This window comes from Rhipicephalus microplus, chromosome 10 (genome assembly GCF_043290135.1).
Source record: "Rhipicephalus microplus isolate Deutch F79 chromosome 10, USDA_Rmic, whole genome shotgun sequence".
NCBI lineage: Eukaryota > Metazoa > Arthropoda > Arachnida > Ixodida > Ixodidae > Rhipicephalus > Rhipicephalus microplus.
The window spans coordinates 3,241,200-3,255,567 of record NC_134709.1 but is presented as its reverse complement, the minus strand read 5'-3'; the positions used below and the strand labels follow the sequence as shown (position 1 = coordinate 3,255,567).

General features: G+C 44.8%; 1 protein-coding gene across 4 annotated transcripts in view; it reads left to right on the top strand.

The window, feature by feature from the left end:
• Positions 1–14,368, top strand: part of Pi3K21B (phosphatidylinositol 3-kinase regulatory subunit alpha) — a 165,667-nt gene that overhangs the window by 78,397 nt on the left and 72,902 nt on the right. For 3 of the 4 annotated variants that reach the window (XM_075874876.1, XM_037432170.2, XM_075874878.1), the window contains one exon: positions 2,692–2,778. The exons of the other annotated variant lie outside the window; for it this stretch is intronic. In XM_075874876.1, coding sequence (XP_075730991.1) covers positions 2,692–2,778 — 87 coding nt within the window. The remainder of the gene's footprint in view (positions 1–2,691; positions 2,779–14,368) is intronic. 4 annotated transcript variants of the gene reach the window in all.

Genomic DNA, 14,368 nt, shown 5'->3' with positions numbered 1-14,368 from the left:
ATATTGAATAGGGCATCCTAGATATGGTTAGGAAGAAAGAACACACGACGGAAATGACTTTCACTTGCAACTGAGTTTATACAATGAAGCGTCATGCCATGGAAGATTATACAAAAGCACATTGACAGCACGCTTTGTAACAAACACAGACGAAAAAAAACAAATTGCTGGAAAATTCCTAAAAATCTAAGATTGCTTCAAGGGGGTACAATTCAATCAATTTGAAAGTTAGACAAACTTGAAGATTAGACCATCTTGAAGATTAGAAACATCTATGCAGTACCCATTCTTCCAATGCTTGCTGAAGCACCATGCATTACTGCTCCCATAATCACTAGTGCCAGAGTACTCTCTAGTGCGCGTATAGGAAACTCTAAGAAACAAACTACAAGAGATGAAGCATTCTTGAGCCCACAGTCCTGGAAAGTGCTCTTGCCTTGTCTGCTTTGAAGATAAGACACCCTGTGAATAAGAATTTTTCACCTCTTCAAGCTTCCATCTTTCAGCAGGATAGAAAGTTGGGCTGATTGGTACAAATGCATTCTTAAATCAGCACTAGAAAACTTAGACTATGTACAAACACACGTCAAGTGTGAACTCGAAACAAGAAAAATTTTTTTTGAAAGGAACATCCAAGAAAACCTACAAGAACAAAGGAAGACAAGGAAAATGTGTGCAGAAGCATAAGGGGGAATCTTGCTAATAATGTAAGCATTACTTCACAGAGCACTCGCTAAGTAGAAAAGCGAACCCTTTTTTCGTCAATGACAGCAATGCCCTGCTGACGCAGGCATCGGCCCTTGCTTTCGATATGAAAAGCTCCTATCGCCTCTTCAATTAACTTTCTTGCATCTGTGTGATGGAAAGACATTCTGACAAGGCATCTACAAACATAGGAGAACAACCATATGTGCAGCAGTACGATGCGAGATACAAAACCTCCAATTTATTTATAGAGCCATTGTACTCCTTCAAATGCACATTTAGACATCTATTGGTTTGCCCCACATATGTATTCTCACATTAAAAAAAAATTTTTTCGTTCTTGTTTGATATTTTCTTCAATTAATTTTTCAGTTGCGAGTCAGCGCTCATCCTGTGTGTGTGTTCCTTCTTAGTGTATGTCTTCTCGAACTGCATCAGGGATGCTTTAATCTATCTTTGAACCTCCACCTTATTTTAAAGGAGGGACATTGCTCTTAAAAAAAGTTTATTTCCTAATTTAGTTTGATGAAACTTGGGGAGCTTATGTGTATATGTGTGTTGATTTCATATGTGCAATCATTTTCTTAGTAATCTCTAGTTTTAAAATACTATATGCTTCATGTGCCTTTTGGGGAAGGGAGGATTGGTAAAAAATGCAGCATACCAAAGGAAGAGAGTGCGACTCCTGTGCAAGTGTCTTTTCTTTCTTTGGTGTGCTCTGTTTTGCACAATCCTTGCTTTCTGAAAGCGAATAACCCCTTAATGTGTGCTATTAGACCAGCTTTTTTGGGTAATATTTTTTTTCTAAATGAAGTTACAAAGTAAATCAGCTTATCACAATAATCTACAACTGTGTGCTGTGCAACAAAAATGGATGTTATAAATTCATTTGAACAAAAGTTATTCTATAAATTTTTGTGAGGGAGTCAATTTCAAGCTGGAATATCACTCTCAAATGTTCACCATGTCATAACTTTTCTTCTAATGGGTTTAAAACAACCTACTTTTTTTTTTTTCACTGCATGCAGCTTTGATTACAAATTGTGATGTGCCAATTTACTTAAAGGGGCCATGAAACACATTTTTGAGTAACCATGGAAATAATTCATTGGAAAAGTATATTGCCTCACAAATTCAAAGCCGCAAAAATCTTAAGAATCTATCCAGTACCTGCTGAGTTACAAAGATTTGTCACACGCTGCAATCACATTCTCTCTTCTCTCAACCTGACGAAAGTGCTGGAAGCTAAGTAGGGAGTGATGGGAGGGGCAAACAAAAAATGTCACACGCGTCTTGTGACCTTCGCCACTTTTTTTTTTCTTCAAATGCGTGACTTTTTCAGTGCGATCGTGCACACATGCGAGGACAAGTGACAACCTCCCGCGGCGATCTCTGTAACGCCCGAGTTCGCCATGTTCAAATCAGCCAATGGCTCATAGATGGGCTTACTTCAAGTGATTTTTGGGCTTATTGCATGATTTTTTGAGAGAAGAGAAAGCAATTTTTAGCTGACTTTGATAATTTATTGTGAATTCCTGGCCGTGTGCTGCGCTATAATATTTCGCTCGCGTGTTGTCGGGAGTCTCTACTACTGATTGGCAGCATTTTCTGACTATGCTCAAAAAGTGTTGCAGGGTCCCTATAATAAATCTCTCTGCTCAAAAGAAAGCTTCTTCTAAAAAGGCACGTGAAATGTTTTGTATTTTAAAAGTTACAAATTATGCTAGAAAAATGATTGCATGTATGAAATTGGAATCCGAATATTCAGAATCTTGCTAAGTTTCATGAAATTAAGAAGAAATCATAGAAATTAAAAAAAAAATGCTTTAGTGCTATGTTCCTCTTAAAATGTCTTAAGGTTTAATAGCATATATGTATTTTTTCATCTCTGCATAAGAATTTTTCTAGGCCAGAAATAAGCTGGATAGAGTGCAGCTTCATTTTGAGTTATGCGAGTCTTTCATTGATGTCACCATGCTGTTACAGTGTCTTGCAGCCCACCACCAACTGGGGAGGCCTTGACACACTCACTGCAAGATTTGTTCCTAGTGACACCAGTGATGTGCACCCACTGTGAGTTTTGCACGGTCTTGCTCTGACATATAGTTCACTTTGGTGCTTAAGAAATGCACGCACCTGTAGCTGCATCCACTCTTGTGCAGGGTTTGTACAGGTCCTTGAAAACCCTTCTAAACCTTTGAATTTGAAAATTGCATTTTCAAGGCCCTTGAAAGTCCTGAAATTTTTTGCCATCCTTGAAAATACTTGAATTTCCTTAGCAGTGCACTCTCATATCGACATCGCGACCTCCTAAATGTGGTGCATCGGTGTATGAACCTATTAACTTGTTATTTCTGAAGCAGTAATGCGGCGTAGGGGCACATGGTCCTATTTAGCAAAAGTGCATGGGAAAAAAGTTTGTGGCGAGGATGAAGCAGTGAATGTGATAGCAAGAAATTAGAATGTCGCACGAAGAAGGGCAAGCAACCTTATATATGCAACACGCCGCTCAAACACGACGGACGCATGAAAAGAAAGCGCACAACATGAATGCTGATGAACGACTGTCATAGCTCGACACTGGAAGTGTGCTGCTTAAACAAAGCAAGAACAGTGCTAGAAAAGAACACACATGTATCTATAGGATGAGTGTAAATTAACCACTGCCAAAGTTGTTACTTCTTAATTGTTGAGCAACGTGCTGCGAGTATCAGTTGTGCACTAGTCGACATTCTTTATGGGGTGGTGTCATCAAATTTCAAGGCTATAGCAAGCGCTGTGTGTGTTTAAGAATAAAGTTTAATTAACATCCCAAGTGTACCTAAATGCTCATTTCACTTATCGAGGCCCATCGCCAGTGCGTCCAACACTGACGTAGCTCTATAGGAAGGGCGACGAAAGTTCTAGTGACATCAGACGAGATCTGTAGTCTGGTGAGTGACCTCCGAACTTCCACCCTATACATACCGGCAAAGCATCGCAGCTGCTGCAGGTAGTGGAGAGTTTGTTTTGCAAGTGCTTGTGTGGCACATGTGTGCAAGAGCTGACAATAATCAGCATGACACGTGCAAAGCTTTGTGATCACGTGACTAGGTCAGCTACACTGCTACATATCTGCACAACTCGGTCCCCACAAACACCAACTGAAAAATTGTCTATATCAAAAAGGCAAGAAATTATATAGCGAGAATAAATGATCCTTTGTGCGTGTATCGTGCTTATTATTGGAGCTATAATTGAAGCCTGTAGCAAAGAGCGTGCAAGCCACAAATATTGTGGCACGACCCCTTTAAGGCCTAACTACACATGGCCTGACTACACATGGCCCGACTACACATGAAGCCTTGAGCGCATAACTTTCTGACATGGCATCGTGCCCTCTTTAATTAAAAGGGGTGCGAGAAGTAATTGAGACTAATCTTTTTTTTATAATTGCAATATTCGTATACTTATTGTAAGTGCAATAAAAATGGTCATTTTTGAAAATTTTAGAGTGAGAAATTCCAACTTAGCATGCCGCTTCGAGTCCTTCAAAAACTTGCAACAGGTCCTGGAAAGTCCTTGAATATCCTTGAATTCTCGCTTTAAAAACCTGTACAAACCCTGTTAAGGCACAGGAATAATGAAACAAATCAATTGCGCAATCAGCAGAGCAGGTTCACATAGGATAAATGCGCACCACCAAGACCACACCTGATGAGATTAGAAAAAAAAAAAAAAGAAGATGCCACCTATGAATAAGTTTGTGTGAAATCCATACAATATTTCAAGGTACTCAATAGTCTACAGTTTAAACCTCCAATAACTTTCATGGGAATTTCGTTGGCGCGAGAATGCGCCAGAAAAAACAGAGAGCTGACTAAGAGCTTATTTTATGTCCAAAAGTAAGTAAGTTTACATTACTGAGCTTTTACGTGTAACTATATTCATAGCTTCTGAATCCCATTGTAAAAAGTGGTTCATTGCCTGGAATGCTGTAGTCATCGCAGTTTCGTTTCTTGCATGCGAGTGCACTATCTGAAGTTTAAGATCGGTAGAGATGCCCTATTACCCGTGACTGTCAAAATTGTGTGAGGCACATCAACATTTTTGGCCAGCAAGACATCAGCAATAGGCATCAACATGAATCAGCGTCGGGAATAAGAGGGACAGACCTCAGGTTCACGTATGTAATAGCTTGAGGTGCTACGCGCACCGGTTCTAAAATTAATAAGGGCAGAATGGGCGGATAAAAAGTTCATACCAAGGATTAGTTTGGGGAGCACTTCTTGAGCACAGCGAATAGTAAAGCCGTGAAGCTGTTGGCAACGCTTATATGCGCGGAGCACATTCTAAGCACGAGAAACATGCTGCCGTTGGCGACCTAAATTAGTGGTACTGTTGGTGGCATTAAAACGGCAACAAAGTTCCAAATTGATCAATGATATGTGAGCCTCTGTGTCCAAAAATGCAACAATGAGTGTGTCATCTACTTCAACGTCAATAAGGTTGCATCTAGTCGGCGGCATTGTCAGAGGATTTGGCAGGCAAGTGGTCGATGCAGCATGACCTACAGGTGTCACAATGCAGAAACAGCAGCAGTTGAATACCGGAAACGCACTTTAATTGTACCAGAACACTGGCAAACTGATCGGAAGAGAACCTCGTCTTTTTTCTCTTGCTGCGCGTGTTCTTCGTTGTTCTTTTGGTGCTGCATATTCAATGTGGCATTTGCCCCCCTCCAGAGAGCAGTGTCCCGATGCTCTTTTAAGAAAGACGGTGTAGTAGATGTATGGTGTAAATCAGTCCAAAAAATAGGGCTTCATTCGCACAACGTGCACGATTTCTGGTTTTTGCTGGCGAGTTGTCGAGGGGCTGTCAGGAACGACCACGTAATTAACGTCGCTCAGGCGTTGTAAAACTGTGTAGGGGCCAAAATACTTCTTCAGCAATTTTTCAGACAGTCCCCGGCGGCGAATAGGAGTCTATACCTAGCACCTCCGCCAGTGTCACAATGCAGAAACAGCAGCAGTTGAATACAGGAAACTCACTTTAATTGTACCAGAACACTGGCAAACTGATCGGAAGAGAACCTCGTCTTTTTTCTCTCGCTGCGCGTGCTCTTCATTGCTCTCTTGGTGCTGCATATTCAATATGGCACAGGAGCTGCATCATCTAGTTTTTCAAAGGCAGGTGTTCAGTCTTAGACATTGGAGGGTAGAATTGGGGCAAGCAAGACAATGGGCGATGGGAGAGCGAGTGACGAACGGGACTAGTGAGCATGATAAGATGTACTCTAGTTGAACTCGCTGTTGGGCTATTTGTACATAGTCAACTTAATGCTAAAATCACAACCATACAGAAGAAGAAAACACATAGACAGGATGGGCACTCACAGTTTTTATTCCTTCAGGAAACAGGCTATCATAAACCCACTTCTCGTCAACACATGCGCAACATGATCGAGCCGTCACTTACCTGATCACGCTATCGGACACATGCTCTCTAGATAACGTGCTTCCGACTTGTACAGGTTAAGTCACGTTTCGCCAACATAATTAATACTCTGTTTTTTTAATGTGAAAGTCCTCCAAAATTTTTCGTCCTACCTTGCTTTTACTTTTTTCCACAATCCTAATCTGCTTTAAGCATGGTGTGCACCAACATGAAATGACATGCACGCTTGAATGTGCACCGTCCTTATCCTTTACCATGAGAGCGTGTTCCCTCGCCAATAATAATGCAGACCTTGCAAGTCAGAAGGCTGAATATATCTTCTGTTATGCCTTTTAATATGCGTGCCACTTTTTCGGTTTCAGGGGTGCAACAGCTGTGCCAATTGGATACAATTCCCCATTTTTGCGCCGAGCTGCACCAAAACTATGCAATTTGCTGAAATTGCACCACGGTGCACTGAAATGCCCGACCAGTCTCAAAGCTTTCTCAGTTGCGCTAATTTCAGCAAGAAACGGCAGCCACTTTGTTTATCTGCAATTTGCATCATCAATCAATCCAGGCGCGCAGACCCTAACCCTAAACCACGGTGTAAAATATATTCTCATTAGGTCAGGTCACTCATGACACGCAATCAACCAGATAAAGTAACAAAGCTGTGCGCCATCGGTTTACTGACCGCTATGGATACCTATCAGCGGGACGACGCAACGTGAAGAGAAAAAAGTGGTGCTGCTTCACGGGAAGTGTGAACTTCCTAGTCAGCAAATGTGACTATGGCATGTTAGCAACTATAGCTGGAAGCGTATGCCATGTTTTCCGCACGCGAACAGACTTGACATGCTGCAAAAATCGGCGTTGCTGGCAACCACGTTGGTAGCCATAGCAACGGTGCATAAAACATTTTTCTGTCTTGAAGTTGCATCGTCCCAGCGATAGATATGCGGTGCCTTGCAAGCGAACCAAGAAGTGGTGCCCTAAATTTAATCCCATCACGAAACAAGGGGGAGGGGGCATAGCGGTGTTTCAAATTCACCTTCACCTCAGTTCAAGTGTGCCATGCAAACAAGTGCGGTATGATTTTGAAGGGGCTGTTGGCACTAATCACAGGATACAGCACATTTTGTTCAATTACTCATGCGTGTATACGGTGCATAATTGTGAGTACTAGTAGAATCGATGACGTCTGAAAAGGTTGCTGTCAATAATTTAGAGCAGTGTATGACATTTTTGGTGCCCTAAAAAAACGTGCGCCTGTTTTTCTGTTTGTTTTCTCCACCCCTACGAATCCCCTAAATTTTAAAGTGGCCCACCTGGCAGACCCACATCTGAATTAGCAGAGTCGGATGAGGCAAATGCTAATGTGGACGTTATCATTGAAATAACAGTGCTCTTACTCACACTGCACGATTTGGGCCATGTTGAATGGTTTGTACATATATATATTTTTTCTAAGTATAAGACTTCTTTTCATACTGCTCTAAGTTTGGTCTTTCGTGAAAGTTTTGTTCTGTAACCTACTCCTAATTCGGATTATTGGGTTCGGATAGTAATATTTTGCTGCTCCGAAAATGCTGCTACAAATTCTAATTTGGCTGTTGAACACCTGTGGTTTTTTCTTTGTCGTTGTCTACTTTTCACCAAAAGGTGAGCACATCCTTTATGTAAGTCAGGTAGGATTTTGTTGACATTTGCACACGAGATGCCAACTTCTTTTTGGCCACTGTCTTTCTACCCACAGACTTATATAAAAGGGCAAGTCTGTGGGTTTTTTGCTGTTCACATTAACATTTTTGCTGTTCACATCACATTTTTGCTGTTCCTTTCAAATAGAAGAAGATGTTGGCGAGCATAAGAGTTTCATCCCAGTGGTAATTCTTACTTGTATGTTTTTACTATGGCAACCATTCTTCAATGTCGACATTATCAGTCCCACAGAATGTTCCAGGATCTATTACCTGAGGAAAACCAACAATTGTTGTGGTCGTCTTGGCGGGAGCAGGCCCCTGATTTGTCGTAGTTGAGAAAACCAAATGTCAGCTGCTTCGAAGCTCCGTTATGTCGTGTTGCACCTGGCACTACCACCAAATGCCATGGGGGTGAGAGTATGAATGAAAGAAATATGTTTACAAAATATACAGGGAGAGTCAGAGGCAGCTGCAGCCAAGATGGTGGAATAACAACTACATGAGTAGAGTGTACTAGAACTGTCAAGTGGCGTGACCGCGCCTCGCTGCCTGATGCCTTCCATGTTGCCTGTAGCCTTCCACATGTCCTGTAGCGGCGCCGCTGCAGTTGAGTAGTGCTGAAAGTGCAGCGCTTCGCGCACAAAAACTGCTGTTCGCTTTGGCTCCTTGTGCGCGTTATCTTGAATTGGCCTTTCTTTGTGTCTGCCCGTCATTTACGTCTAGCACATGCCGTCATAATGCTTGAGAGATGGCATGCCAAAGTACTGAATTTTAGCTCAATAAGTGGTTGTGAGAGATCAAAAATCATTTATTTTCTTGAATATAAACTGTTTGAAATATAATTTAGGTATGAAAACTATAAGAAAAAATACCTGATTGAGGCTCTATAGTCTCGCCATTATTGCACACGTTACTTGAAGTTAGATGTGCTTCTAAGTACTTTTGTACTGTGAACATCAGCAGAAGAGCATGGTTTATACAGCTGGTAACGTGGTAATTAAGGAGAATTTGGCTTTGGAGACCGTAAGTACAGGGGGAAGATGGAGGTAATGTGAAAAGCACTTCACCCCAACACTTTTTATGCTTGTCAGGAGCTGTTCTTCACTCCCCCCTTCCCAAGAAAATCCTTTTCGACAGTTCAGAGTCCCAAAAATATTTCAAGTCTGACATAGTCGGCACGACACATATGACCGCGGACAAATAGCGGCCATTCTAAGGGGGCATTTCAGTGATATTGTTAGTGGGAGAGGCAGGGACATGTGACTTCACTGCATGTACTTGTGCATATATATATATATATATATATATATATATATATATATATATATATATATATATATATATATATATATATATATATATATATATATATATATATATATATATATATATATAGGCAGGCATGGTGGTTGAGTGGCCGTAGCGTTGCATATAGTCTAGTAGATCCTCCGTGAGCGGTCACAACGTGGTTTATTTCGACGTTTCGGCCTAGAGTCTGGCCTTCATCAGGAATAAAGATACAGTTTGTCGGTGCTCAGCTTTATACAATCTCAAATCAGAGGGCAAGGTAAGAGGGAAAAAAAAGGAAAAGAAAAAAAGAAAAGAAAAGAAAAGAGAAAAAAAGAAAAAAAGAGAAAAATAATATACGGTGAACGCCCCTCGGGTGCCCCCCTTCCACTTTTCCCTCCACTCCCCCCCATCTCTCTCCCCCATCTCCCCTTCACCTTTCTGATGTCAGCGGTCTGTGTATGTTTCCGTTCACTAGCGCATTCCTCCCGATCAGACGGTCCCTCCTGGCACTGGCGGTTCGGTGTGGGGCAAAAAAGAGCTTTTCAGGAAGTCCTAAGCCTTTAACTGCTCGGGGTCCCGTAAACAATTCGTCGTAGAAGGACGGGGGCCGCGTATTGTGGCAGAGGCTGGTCAGCGGGCATTTTAGGAAGTTCTAAGCCTTTAACTACTCCGCGCCCTGTCAACATTTCGTCGTAAAAATAGGGGTGCCCCGTATTGCGGTAGGCTGTGCAAGCGCGTGCAATGCGAATTCCTGGCCCGCTTCTAAATTACGCGTGTCGTGGGGGCCTCCCGGCTGTGCACATGGTTGCTGTTGGGCATGTCGTGCATGGCACAATTGATTGGGTAGTAAAATAAAACAGAAAACAGACGACAGAAGTGCAGCTGTCGTCTGTTTTCTGTTTTATTTTACTACCCAATCAATTGTGCCATGCACGACATGCCCAACAGCAACCATGTGCACAGCCGGGAGGCCCCCACGACACGCGTAATTTAGAAGCGGGCCAGGAATTCGCATTGCACGCGCTTGCACAGCCTACCGCAATACGGGGCACCCCTATTTTTACGACGAAATGTTGACAGGGCGCGGAGTAGTTAAAGGCTTAGAACTTCCTAAAATGCCCGCTGACCAGCCTCTGCCACAATACGCGGCCCCCGTCCTTCTACGACGAATTGTTTACGGGACCCCGAGCAGTTAAAGGCTTAGGACTTCCTGAAAAGCTCTTTTTTGCCCCACACCGAACCGCCAGTGCCAGGAGGGACCGTCTGATCGGGAGGAATGCGCTAGTGAACGGAAACATACACAGACCGCTGACATCAGAAAGGTGAAGGGGAGATGGGGGAGAGAGATGGGGGGGAGTGGAGGGAAAAGTGGAAGGGGGGCACCCGAGGGGCGTTCACCGTATATTATTTTTCTCTTTTTTTCTTTTTTTCTCTTTTCTTTTCTTTTCTTTTTTTCTTTTCCTTTTTTTTCCCTCTTACCTTGCCCTCTGATTTGAGATTGTATAAAGCTGAGCACCGACAAACTGTATCTTTATTCCTGATGAAGGCCAGACTCTAGGCCGAAACGTCGAAATAAACCACGTTGTGACCGCTCACGGAGGATCTACTAGACTATATATATATATATATATATATATATATATATATATATATATATATATATATATATATATATATATATATTGTAATGAGTCTGAATAACGGACGCTCTGCTAGTAATGAAGAAGACGATGATGATTGGTGGTTGTAGCAGTAGCTCGCGCACGCCGCTCGCCATTAGCCAGACCTGCCTGATAAAGCACATTTTGCCTAGCTGCATCTGAATCTTTCTCGACGTACAACATCTCTATTTTAAGTGGTGGAGGAGCCGGGGTTCCCATCAACCTGGAACTTTGCAATTAGACGCTATCCTCACCGTTCACCATGACTGCTCCTGGCCCTTCTAAAGCTGCCTTACCAATGACAGTCTACTGTACTGGCGTGCCTCCGCAACGCGACCCACCAAATTTTCCCGGCAACGATGAACAAGACGTCGAGGACTGGCTCGTCGAGTACGAAATCGTAAGCGCTTCCAACAAGTGGAACGCCTGCGATGAGCTCACAAACGTGCACTTTTACCTTGCTGATGCGGCCAGCCTCTGGTTCAAGAACCACGAAGACGAAATCACCAACTGGTCTGCCTTCAAGACCACCATCGCCGCGGTCTTCGGTCGTCCCGCCGTGCGCCGGCTTCGCGCGGAACAGCGTCTCCGTAGTCGAGTCCAGCGCAGGGACGAGACCTTTACAAGTTACATTGAAGACGTCTTGTCTCTTTGCAAGCGCGTCAATGAATCTCTAACCGAACGCGACAAAATCAAGCACATCATCAAAGGAGTTGACGACGATACCTCTCAGATGCTCGTCGCTAGGAATCCACAGACCGTCACCGATGTTGTCCAGCTCTGTCAGGAGTACGACGAGTTGTGTAAGCAGCGTGTCTTGACGCGCAGGGCCGCTGAAGATACGGCTGAAGTTTCCGCCCTAGTGCACGACGTCACTGCTGATCACACCGTCTTACTGCCCCACATCAAACAATTCATTCGTGAAGAAGTTGCGCGTCAGCTTTCTCTTGTGGCCGAAGCATTCGCGCCAGTGACCTCGTTAGACCCACGTCTACGCCAGGTCATTGAGACACAGGTCACGCAGGCACTGCCTTCATCTCCATCTGCCTACGTCGCTGACCTACGCTGCCGTCGTTGCTAGACCCCCAGCTCCACCTTTCTCTGGCGCATACCGAGACACCTGGTTCTCCTACCCTACGACGCTGCCTACATACACGGCACCCCATCCCGTTTTGCCCCCTGCATCTTCAGTCGTTAACCCATGGCGCACCTTTGATAATCGACCCATCTGTTTTGCATGCGGTTTCGTGGGACATATAGCACGCTACTGTCGCCGTCGCAACTTCCAGCTTCCACACTATGGGAATGCTGCAATTACCAGGCTGCCCAGAATCCCCAGCGACCATCTTCCCCTATCACCGACTCGTTGTCCCCACGACGCCCTGTCGATTCTCGCCGGTCATCACCGCCCCGTCGCCGATCTATCTCCCCGATGCTTCGGCGCACGAGCCCCGCTCGAAAGGAAAACTGACAGCCGCAGTTCCGGAGGCAAGAACTGCGTCGTCATCGAACTTTCCAAGACCTCCTCTTTGTCCGACCAACGAAATTGATGTGCTAGTAGAAGGTGTTGCTGTACGTGCACTTGTCGACACAGGCGCCGTCGTTTCTGTAATTAGTGAAAAACTGTGTCGCGATTTGAGAAAAGTTACAACGGCGTTTACGAATCTTGCTTTGTGTTCAGCCACCTCCTATTTCATCGCGCCGACAGCTCAGTGCACAGCACGCGTTCTCATTCAAGATGTTTGGTACGCCGTCAACTTTGTTGTTCTCCCACGTTCATCTTACGACGTCATACTAGGATGGGATTTCCTTTCTACCCATCAGGCCCTCGTCGACTGCGCTCGTGCTGAACTCACGTTGACGAATCCGTGCCTTGATATCGACCACCACAGTCCCTCGAAAGTGTTTGCCGCAGCTGACGTCCGCATCGCGCCATTGTCCGCCGTCCTAGTGCCTGTGTTTTCCTCTGCTGCCCCTAACTCAACGCTCCTGTTCCAACCAACTATAGCTAGTGTGCAACACCGAACCATCGTCCTCCCGTTTGCCGTCATCAACTTTTCCAAAGGTGCGGCGGTACTTTATGCGTGCAACGTTTCTGCTTGTCCGTACATCCTGCTACGTGGCGAGTGTCTGGGAAGCCTCGAGACCTTAAATTGTATTTTCGAAAACCCGATCTATCCAGACAAGCCATTTTTATCGACTTGTGCCATTACACCCGCAACTAACGCTAATGAACCTATGGATGTATTCTGCAAGTCCATTGATTGCATGCCTGGGCAGCAGGAACAGCTGATCAAGCTCCTCCAGCGTTTTCGAGCCTCGTTTGACCACAATCAGCCTTCCTTAGGTCGAACGTCATCTGTTGTTCACCGTATAGATACCGGTCAAGAGACGCCATTATGGCAGAATCCATATCGTGTGTCAACTACCAAACGCCGTGCCATCAATGAACAGATTGACGATATGCTGACACGTGGCATAATCGAACCGTCAAGCAGTCCCTGGGCCTCTCCAGTTGTGTTGGTGAAGAAGAAGTACGGATCCATCAGGTTTTGCGTGGACTACCGGCGTCTCAACCGAATCACGCGCAAGGATGTCTATCTGCTGCCACGCATTGACGATGTCTTGGACTGCCTACAGGGAGCTGAATTTTTCTCTTCTTTAGATCTGCACTCTGGATACTGGCAGGTACCCATGGCAGAGGCCGATCGCGAAAAAACAGCTTTCATCACGCCCGACGGGCTTTACGAATTCACAGTCATACCCTTCGGCCTCTGCAATGCGCCAGCTACTTACGAGCGAATGATGGACTCTATCCTTCGAGACCTCAAATGGAACGTTTGCCTTTGTTATTTGGATGACATTGTCGTCTTTTCAGCCGATTTCGCAACCCATTTAACCCACCTCGAGAAAGTCCTCGCGTGTATTTCTGCCGCGGGGCTGCAACTGAATCTGAAGAAGTGCCATTTCACCGCTCGAAAGCTTACGATCTTTGGCCACGTGGTTTCAAAAGACAGCATTCTTCCTGACCCTGCCAAACTTACAGCCGTTTCAGCGTTTCCCAAACCGACCACCATGAAAGAGCTCCGAAGCTTCATAGACCTTTGCCGGCGCTTCGTCCGCAATTTCGCGACGATCATCGCTCCTTTGACCAAGCTCGTCGCCGGCTCTAGAGACCTTTCAGCCTGGTCTGCCACCTGTGACGATTCTTTCAATGAACTGCGCCGCCTCCTCACGTCGCCGCTTATTCTGCGACACTACGACCCATCGGCACTCACAGAGATCCACACCGACGCTAGTGGTGTCGGGCTAGGCGCTATTCTTGCACAGTAGAAAGACGGCTTCCAAGAGTACGTGGTTGCCTACGCAAGCCGAACTCTTAGGACAGCCGAAATCAACTATTCCGTCACTGAAAAGGAATGCCTCGCCATTATTTGGGCGATAGAGAAATTTCGACCTTACGTGTACGGGCGCCCTTTTGACGTCGTGACTGACCACCACACCCTCTGGTGGCTGTCGTCACTGAAGGATCCAAGCAGTCGCCTCGCCCGATGGGCATTACGCCTCCGAGAATGTAATATTCGCATGGTC